Raw genomic sequence first — 10,000 nt, forward strand, 5'->3', positions numbered from 1 at the left:
GCCTCCGCCAGCCAGCACGCGAGGGTGCTTAGGGGATTAATTACTGAAAGGAGGAGGAAGTAAGGAAGTGACCATTGGGGTGGGGATGTGGAGTCGAGAGAGAGAGAGAGAGAGAGAGAGAGAGAGAGAGAGAGAGAGAGAGAGAGAGAGAGAATCACAAAGAAAATAAGGATAGAAAGTTAAAAAGAAAAAGTAGAAAAATATTGACCAAAGGATGAGCATAGTAACTCAGAGAGAGAGAGAGAGAGAGAGAGAGAGAGAGAGAGAGAGAGAGAGAGAGAGAGAGAGAGAGAGAGAGAGAGAGAGAGAGCGCATCTGTACTCAAGGTGACGCAAGAAGCTGCTATATAACCTGTCGGAAGTCTCCCCCATCCCCCCATCTGGGTCAGGTGTTCAGGCGGGACAGGTGAGGTGGTGAGATATTTCCGGAGGTTTTAGAGGCCAGCTGGTCACTACAACACTTACTCAACACATGAAATCTTACCAGAGCACATGAAATTTTAAGGAAACACACCAGATCTCACGAAGACGAACCAAATCTTATGAAAACACGTCAATTCTTACTTAAGACGCACGAAAAAATTCATCAGAAGACACGAAAGCATATCAGATCACGCATAAAAAACTCAGCCGTAGCTTAACAGTGAAACACCAAAACACACCTAAGCACTGATTGTAACTATAACAGGAAAACTTAACCAGACACCAAAAAAAAAAAAAAAAAAAAAAAAAAGAAAAAATCACAAAAACACTTAAACACTCATCACATGACATTAAAGCACGAAAACTCACGAAGACAAAAAAAAAAGAAAAAAAAAAAAAAAGAAAAAAAAACAGCACTGCAAACCCACCAAAAGCACACTAAAACCCACAACACCCATACCAAATCAACACCAGACATACCCTGACCACTGACACACACACACACACACAGGAGTTCCCTATGACTACACCCGCAAGTGTTGGGTGCCGGTTAGACACTTGAACCTCCTTACTTGAACCTCCCAGCTGGCATTTCCTTCAGTGAGCGCTAGACAGAAAGAGGGAGACCAGACCGGTAACTCCTCTCCCTCCCGCGGGATTCACCTGTCCTGCCCATCGCCTGGAATGACTGCAGAGGTGAACAATTTTTCCCCTAACCCTTGTGACGACGTGCTTCCCAAGTCCTGTCTGCGAGGCTCTAGTGACGTAAGAGTCCCTGCCATGCCCCGCGTTGAGTCTTACGGCGGGGCATCACAGGGGCGTCTTTGGGTCATGAGTTGTGTGATAAGACTTGAGTGGGGCGATAGATGCCAAAGGGTGCTGGACTCACAGACAAACATAGACAGATAGATAGATAGACAAGATAGAAGGCACTGTAGCGAATGAAGTATCACATATGTCTCCCTTTTTTGTGTTTTTCTGTACGTGTTTTCATTCCCGCATTCCGTATTTTCTCACCTTGTTCCCTCGCCACATGGTCTCGTTGGCTCCGCAGACTCGAGGTAAATTGGTTGTTGGCACCTGGCAGCGTCCTCGAGGTGGCCCCAGGTTCCCCGCTCACACGGTGCTCAGGTGTGGCGAGGCGCGGGTGTGTGCGTGCGTGCGGGCGTCCTTTCACCTGTGTCTCCTAGTGCTGCTCATTTAAACTGTCCATCTCAATCGTTCCTCGTGGTCGTAACGCGAAGGGAGACCTGGAGTGTAAGTCGCGAGTTGTGGGGCGTGAAGTGAAGCTGTGAAGTGTTTTGTAACCTCGCCTCCAACCCGAAGGGCGAGTGTAGACTGGACAAAGCCAAGAGAGAGGTGTCTGTCTGTCTGTCTGTGTGTTTGTGTTGAAGAAGGCGATAAAGAAAGAAAATTAGTACGTATGCAAGGAAAAGAAGCAAACAAAAAACAGACACCTCCCAACTTGAACTTATTATACAGGTGTGTGTGTGTGTGTGTGTGTGTGTGTGTGTGTAGATGCTCACTCGTACATCTGTGTCAGTATGTAATGTAGGTGTGCAGAGGCGAATGAGCTAGTGAGTGAGTGAGTTCAGTTAAGTGAAGTCCAACCATCCCCTGCATATCACCACAAAACTCACCAGGATTAAGGAATAGCACCAACCAAGCCACCGTGTTAGTGTGCAGTGGTGTAATGCAGTGGTGGTGGTGGCGATGGTGGTGGCCGAGGGACTGGCGGTGACGTGGAGGACTCGGGGACTCGGGCCAGTGAGTGAGGGAGCCGTGAACCTGATGAGGTGGTGGTGGTGGTGGTGGCGGTCAAGTCGTTGCACCTGTGTTGTGTGAGGAGCTAAGAGGGTCGTTCGCTGGTCGTTCGCTGGTCATTCGCCGCGCCCCTTAGAGATGATGGACCGCCTTCGTCTCCCCTTTTGGCGGGAGAAGCTGCAAGTGAGAGGTGAGGTGACAGGGACGCTCGGGACTCCTCAGGTGATGTGATTAGCAAGACAAGGTGATGGGAAACAGAGTGAAGGTGTTGTGTGAAATTGACAGGGAAGTGAGAAGGCTAGGTGATGGGATTAGTAAGACCAGGTGATGGGAAACAGAGTGAAGGTGTTATGTGTGCTGTTGACAGGGAAGTGAGATGGCTAGGTGATGAATATACATAGGCAGATGATGTAATTAGCAAGGCCAGATGATGGGGAGACAGTGACAGTATTTTCTGTAAAACTGAAATAAGAGTAGGCGTTCAGTACAAATAGACAGGTGAGATATAGAAGTAAACAAGGTGAAGGTGTTTATGTTAGTCCATGGTGTGTTGACAAGCTTCACACAGGTGACAGGGAAACAGTGACAGGTGTAGTTTCCTCAGGTGACAGGTAAATAAGGTGACGAAGGTATGCGGATGAGGAAGACAAGTGAAGTGATAAGGGAAAGGTGTAAGTGGCCTTAAAATGTATTAATTTGGCTTGAGGAAGTTGACAGGTAAACAAGGACATAATGAAGACCAGGTGTATAGTTAGGTGAAATGATTAAGTAAGTAAAGTAAATCAAGTATTAATTGCTATAGAGTGTGTTTACAAGCTCAGAATCAGACTTAATTTACTTATACTCAAGACTGAAAGTGTGTTTACGTACGTGTTAGTGAACAGAAGAGTGTATATGACAGGAGTTCATGTAGACAGATAAGAGAATGAGGTAAATTAAGATGACAATTATTGAAGAAAGGTGTTTAAGGTAGCCCAGGTATTAATTTGTGAAGGAAGGTGTGAGAAAACTGCATAGGATAGATGTTTGGATAGACAGGTAAGCTAATAAGGTAAATAAAGTTGTTAATTAGTGGAGAAAGGTGTGTAGGGTTGTCCTGGTATTAGTGAAGCAAGGTATGAGAAGACTGCATAGGACAGGATAATCAACTAAATAAAGGCGATTAGTGGAGAAAGGTAGATAAGTTAGTCCAAATATTAATTAGTGAAGCAAGGTGTGTTTCTGCGCCTCTCAACAGTGTGTAAGGTAGAACAGGTATTAATTAGTGAAGCAAGGCATGAGAAGAGTGCTTAGGACAGGATAATAAACTAATAAAGGCGATAATAAGGGAAGAAAGATATGCAAGATAGCCCAGGTATTAACTAGTGAAGCAAAGAAAGTATCTGCTCCTCCTAATACCTTTACCATCCCAGCGTTTCAGTACAGTTAGACACGCAGCGAGACACAGTTAGCACTCGACACAGGGACAGTTACAAGCATAGAGGTGCATTCATAAACAAAGCCACTTGTGTGCATCAACAAGCAGGGCCGTCACTGGTGCCAACACGAGTCTGCACCCTACTAACCTTAACCCACAGGAAGCTACAAGGGTGTACATATATATATAGGTTATGGTTACTTAGATGAGCATACAGGAAATTACAAGAGTTCTTTTTTAGTTGGGTTTTTTTGAGTGAAAGTACAGGAGGTTGTAGTTTCTTAAGTGCAGTTGTGTAAGGAAACGTTACAGTTGTTTCTATAGTTTACAGTTATGAGAGTTGAGAGAGAAGGTACACGTGTTTTTTGCAGGGTACAGTTATCCAGGAAGGTACAATTAGGGAGGTACCGTTGTGTAAGGAAAAGTTACAAGCGTTTCTATAGACCATTGAGATCAGTGCAGTTGTTTAGAGAGAAACTACAAGTGTCTACAAATTACCGTTAAGCCAGGTACAGTTGATAGGTACTTATTAAAGACGGTAAGGTACAGTTGTCTACAGCGAAGGTACAAGTGTCTTCACAAGTAACAGTAAGGCAGATAGGTTGATAGGTACAGGTATTAAAGACGGTAAGGTACAATTGTCTACAGAGAAGGTATTAGGCAGGTATAGTTGGGAAGGTACAAATGTTTCTACATGCACAGCTACTTAAGGAGGTACAGTTAGGAAGGTACAGTTGTGTAGAGAAGCTTGAGGGCGAGCGGAGAGGGGAGAGGTGGAGAGGAGTGGAGTGGAGGAGGAGGAGGAAGAGGAGGAAGGGGGAAGGTCACCGGCTTTCTCAAGTGGAGTGACAGGACTGAGAGTGGAGAAGGCGGGTGGAGTTGACTGACTGACTGACTGACTGACTGACTGACTGACTGGTTAGTTAAATGAGAAAGCAATTTAAACAACATGGAAAAATATGTGAAGATACAAAATTATAAATGAAAATAAAACTTGTATATTAGTTTTCGAAAGGTAAAGGTACACACACACACACACACACACACACACACAGTTATAAATACACTACACTATACTGAAATATTGTATGCATTAAGTCATTTACATAAAGCTTTGCAGGTCCACCCCAGGCAATTGTTTCCAGTACTCACCGCTATACACACACACACACACACACACACACACACACACACACACACACACACACACACACACACACACACACACACACACACACACACACACACACCAGACCATAATAGTTTCTCTCCATGTTTAACGAAATGCAGTCACTTCATAGTATTGCATTGAATGTTTTTTTTTTCTTTCCTATTAATATAAAAACTAGCTACTACCACCACCACCACCAATTGTTGTTGTTGCTGTTGTTGTTTTCCTTCGTGGTCTTCTGTTCGTTTTTTTTTTCTTGTTCTTGTTCTACTTTACTACTACTACTACTACTACTACTACTACTACTACTACTACTACTACTACTACTACTACCATCACCACCACCACTACTACTACCACCAGCACAACAACTGGCGCCACATTTCCCGGTATAAACACACATTCCCACTACCAGTATTGCGTCACTCCCTCCAGCATAACAAGGAAAACTACGAGTAATAGTGAATAATAGGAAAACATTCACATCTCGTCCCTTCCTTCATTCTGTGTCTCCGCATTCTTAAACGGTTAGAATTATTTTTGAAGGCCACAAGGATGATTAGTTCGGTTCCCGTGGGTGTGGTTTGGGGGTTATGGTGTTGAGTCCTTGTCAGACTGTCATTAGAACTGAAAAATCCTTGAAAACCTAAGTAACTTCCACTATACTCTTTTAGAAACACAGAACCCATATCAAACTATTATTCCAGCCATGAAAACTCCAGTGATTTCATGTAGAATCTGTTAAAACTGCTGAATTTTTGTTAAACTATCGATAAAACCACTAAAACACCCTTGAAAACTCCAATAACATTCGCTAAAGCCTGTTGGAGGTGCAGAATCCTCGATAATATCACTAAAATCATGAAAACACTTTTGAAAAACCACAACATCCTCTCGAGTCTGTTAGAAGTCCAGAATCACTTTTAAACTATCACCAGAACCAAAAAAGCCCCCTTGAAAACTCCAGTTGCAGAATCAAATAATCTGTCACTAGAACTACGAAAACCCCATTAACTTCCACTAGAATCTGTCAGAAACGCAGAATCCATGTCTAACTCTAACTAGAACCACGAAAAAGCCCTAGAAAACCCCAATAATATCCACGAGAACCATTGAAAACAACAGAGATGAGATACCAAAGCATTAAAAGAGCACAGGACCACATGGAGTATAGCAGTAGTAGTAGTCGTATTTGTAGCAGCGGTAACAGCACCACGTAAGACACTGTTAAATGCTACAAGTGGTGACGATGCATTAATCTACTGACACTGACCTACATACACTGAAGGGAGGTGACAGCTGAGAAGTGTTAGGGAAGGGGAGGGAGTGAAGGACTGAAGACTGAGTAGATTAGGAGGCGAGACACAAGGAGTGAAGGAGAGAGAGAGACGAGAGAGAGACGAGAGAAAGGTTGAGATTGATAGATTAGAGAGAGAGAGAGAGTGGGAGAGAGGAAATGGGTGAGTGGAGGAGAGTGATATTGAGGGAGATAAAGAGGAGAGACACAGAAGAGAATAGAGGGAGAAATAGAGATTGAGGAGAGGGATAGAAAAGAATGGAGAGAAATAGAGAAGGAAAGAGAGGTTGAGAGAAGAGGAAAGCAGGAAAGTACTCAAGAAGGAAGAAAGAAAAGTTGATTAGAAGACAAAGAAGAGGAAGAAGAGAAATTGATAGAGACAGAAGGAAGGAGTCAGGGAGAAAGGAAGGAGAGAGGGAGACAGATTATGAGAGACAGGCATAACAGGAGGGTAGGAGAAGGAGAGAAAGAGATTGAGAACAGAGAAACAGAAGGAAGGGAGACATATAAAGAACAGATAAAGAGAACAACAGGAGAGAAACATAAACGTAGAGAATAAAAGAGAAAATAATAAGAGAAAAAAAAACATTGAGGAAGAAATGAATATTCAGTCTCCTCATTTATTCACTAATCTCATTCCTACTACGAATGAGGAAAGGAGGAAATAAGTGATGATTGCCATGAAGGAAATAACGTAAAAAAAGGAAGAGGAAAGAAGGGAAAAAAATTCAAGTTTGAGGAAAAAATTTACTTCGTGACGTGCGTCTTGTTATCATTTGTTGTTTTTGTATTAGTTTTGTTTGTTTTTAGTTGGTGCCCAGAGAGAGAGAGAGAGAGAGAGAGAGAGAGAGAGAGAGAGAGAGAGAGAGAGAGAGAGAGAGAGAGAGAGAGAGAGAGCGTGTTGGTCAGCGGTTATGGTGTGTGTGTGTGTGTGTGTTTCGTTGCTGTTGTAATTTAATATACATGCACACTGCCTGGTCCCAAGAGAGAGAGAGAGAGAGAGAGAGAGAGAGAGAGGTAAACCAACCGGCCACTCAACTCAGAAAGCCAGCCATCTAACCAGTCATTCAGTTAGTCAGTCAGCTAACCACTCAGTCAACCATCCAACCATCCAGTCTATTCAGTCAGTCAGTCAGCCAGCCAGTTAGTCATATCTTTAACCAACCATCCAGTCATTATCAGTCACCCCTCAAGCCATTCAGTCACTCAGCCAGCCAGTCACTCATCCACCTAGCCATCCATTCACCCAGGCATGCGTCTAGCTATTTAGTGAACCAGCCAGCCAGCCAACCGTGTCTCCCACCATCCAGCCATCCACTCAGCCGGCCATCCTTCAAACAATTTAGTCAGACAGTCGAGCAGTCACCCAGTCAACCATTCCTCCCTCCCTCCCTCCTCCAGCCATCCACTCATTCCACCAGCTTAACCATTAACTCCACTAATAAGGAAACTACTTTTACTGGCACACTCCCACACGCCCACACTCTCAAGCTACGCAGATTACCTCCGCGCTGCAAAAACTCGCCCCTCCTCAGACCTGCATCTCGTGGCCCGCCTTAAAAATGTGAACGCTTGACCGCTTCCCTAAAACTCTTAAAATTGTGGGTCTTCGTCTTCGCCTTTAAGAGTCTCGGTTAGTTTTTGTGTTCGTCTTTAAACCTCCCGAAAAAAAATATTACTGGTTTTCTTCTTAAAATTACGTAAAAATGTCGTTTCTGTCCTTTTTAAAATTGCGTGAAATATTTAGCTCTTCGTTGTTTCCTTTGTGTGTGTGTGTGTGTGTGTGTGTGTTGGTCTTTAAATCTTCCGAAAATTACTGGTTTTCTGCTTAAAACTATCCAAGTTATGTTTTTTTTTTCTATTCATGGTCTCTTCTAAGGATGCTAATGATTTACTTTCCTAGAACTCTTTATACATGTGGGTCTTCGCTCACCGCCTTTAAAAGTGTGTGGTGTGTTTTTCTAAGCATCTAAAAAATTACTGGTTTCTGGTTTTCTTCCTCTTAAGAGTACGTAAATATGTCTATCTTCGTCCTCTCTCTTTACAGTTAGCCAGTCTTTATGCCTCTTTAAAGTCCGAGAAATGTACTTTTTTTTATTCATTCGTGTGTGTGTGTGTGTGTGTATGTGTGTGTGTGTGTGTGTGTGTGTGTGTGTGTGTGTGTGTGCTTTAACTGAAAAGACTGACAATTAGAGACAAACAAGCAACCGAACGAACGACTGAACATAAAAAAAGCATCATTTGTAGTTTTGAAAATCCTTGGTCTTTGTCTGTCTGTCTTTGTCTGTCTTTCTGTCTGTGTGTCTTTCTGTCTGTGTCTATTTATCTACCTACCTATTTGTCTATCAACATACTCTTTTCCCTAAGAACTAAAACTTATGTCCGTCTCTGTACATGCCACCAAATCCACTGTATCCCGCCCTACCCTGTCATTGTACCCATCCACGCGTACCCCATCACCAGAACCACAACACACCAGTCAAAGCATACCATAAACATACCATCTCTCCCTTTAACTAGCAGCACCCGTCATGATTCCAATAAATAAAACACAAAAGAAAGGAAAACTTGCCAACCTTCCCGCCACTGAGCATCCTGTGTGTGTGTGTGTGATACATCCAACACGTGGCGGATGTAGTAGCGGCAAGGGAGAAAGTGAGGCGAGGGAGAGAGACCAGAGGAGAGGAGAGTGAGGGGCGAGGGGCGAGGCAGCGATACAAGGGGTGATGAAGGGACTGGTTGAGGTCTAGACGTGATGGGGGGGGAATAATGAAGAGGAGGAGGAGGAGGAGGAGGTGAAGTAGATGGTGGAGTTTTATTACAAGGAGAGGAGGAGGAGGAGGACCAGAAGAAGTATATGGAAGAACTATAGAAGAGGAGTAGAAGGAAAATAAGTAGAAGAAAGAGAACAAACAGACGGTAGTTTTAGAAAGAAAAGATGAAGGGAAGCAAGTAATGTAGAGGAGGAGGAGGAGGAGGAGGAATAATAAGAGGAGAAGCAGCTGACGTTAGAGGGAGGAAAAGTAACGGCAGGAAGAGGAAGATAAGAAGAGGTGTTGGAGATAGATAAGAAGTAGTGTGCTTTGAAGAAGATTTGGAGAGATAACAATGAATAGGCAGTGGAGGAGGAGGAAGAAGAGGAGGAGGAGGAGGAGGAGGAGGAGGAGGAGGAGGAGGAGGAGGAGGAGGAGGAGGAGGAGGAGGAGGAGGAGGAATATAAACAAGAGAACCTGGAGGAAGATGAAAAGGAGGAGGAAGATGGGGAGGAAACGAAGAACAAAATTTAACCCTTTACTACAAAACAAACGTTCACTTTAGCACCCAAAGTTTAAAAAAATAAATAAAAGAAGAAGAAAAGAGACTAGATGTACCTTCTAGCCTCCTCGTTTATGTCCTGTAATGTGAAAAAAAGACTAAATTCACCTTGTATTCCCTCTTCATTCTCTCCTGCGTCATCCAAACAGTGTCTTGCGTTCTAGGAGAGTTCGCAAGAGACACTCATAACAATAAAAGGTTCAAGGACACAAGGATGCATCCGTACACCCACTAAGCAACATAGTATATTTATCATGCTGCATACAGTATTTTATTTATAGCTCAGTTAGGTTTGTCACAGTTACCAGATAAAACTAGGGGATGTTGTGACCTTAACTACGAGAGAGGCTGTAGTGGTGCGCGTGAGAGAGAGAGAGAGAGAGAGAGAGAGAGAGAGAGAGAGAGAGAGAGAGAGAGAGAGAGAGAGAGAGAGAGAGAGAGTAAAAGTCATGAATAAATAAATAGAATAGTAAGTGCATAAATAGATAAATAACGAAAAAAGAAAGGTTTGGAATAGCATTGAAACAGAAGAGGAAGCGGATGAGAAAGAGGAATGAAGGAAGAAGAGGAGGAGGGAAAGGAAACTGACAAATAGTGAAGATTTACATACTCTT

General features: G+C 43.4%; 1 protein-coding gene across 9 annotated transcripts in view; it reads left to right on the top strand.

The window, feature by feature from the left end:
• The window catches only part of LOC135108033 (serine/threonine-protein kinase tricornered-like), a 175,938-nt gene that overhangs the window by 89,000 nt on the left and 76,938 nt on the right, over positions 1–10,000 (top strand). For 2 of the 9 annotated variants that reach the window (XM_064018602.1, XM_064018604.1), the window contains exon 1: positions 1,218–1,679. The exons of 1 other annotated variant lie outside the window; for it this stretch is intronic. Coding sequence is in view for 1 of the 8 variants with exons in the window: in XM_064018603.1 (XP_063874673.1) it covers positions 2,325–2,376 (52 nt within the window). In the remaining 7 variants the exon portion in view is untranslated. Of the gene's footprint in view, positions 1–1,217; positions 1,680–2,065; positions 2,377–10,000 lie in introns of those variants that run through there. 6 more of the 9 variants (XM_064018597.1, XM_064018598.1, XM_064018603.1 and 3 more) reach the window with 5 other exon arrangements.

The sequence above is a fragment of the Scylla paramamosain genome, chromosome 16, assembly GCF_035594125.1.
Source record: "Scylla paramamosain isolate STU-SP2022 chromosome 16, ASM3559412v1, whole genome shotgun sequence".
Taxonomy (NCBI): Eukaryota; Metazoa; Arthropoda; class Malacostraca; order Decapoda; family Portunidae; genus Scylla; species Scylla paramamosain.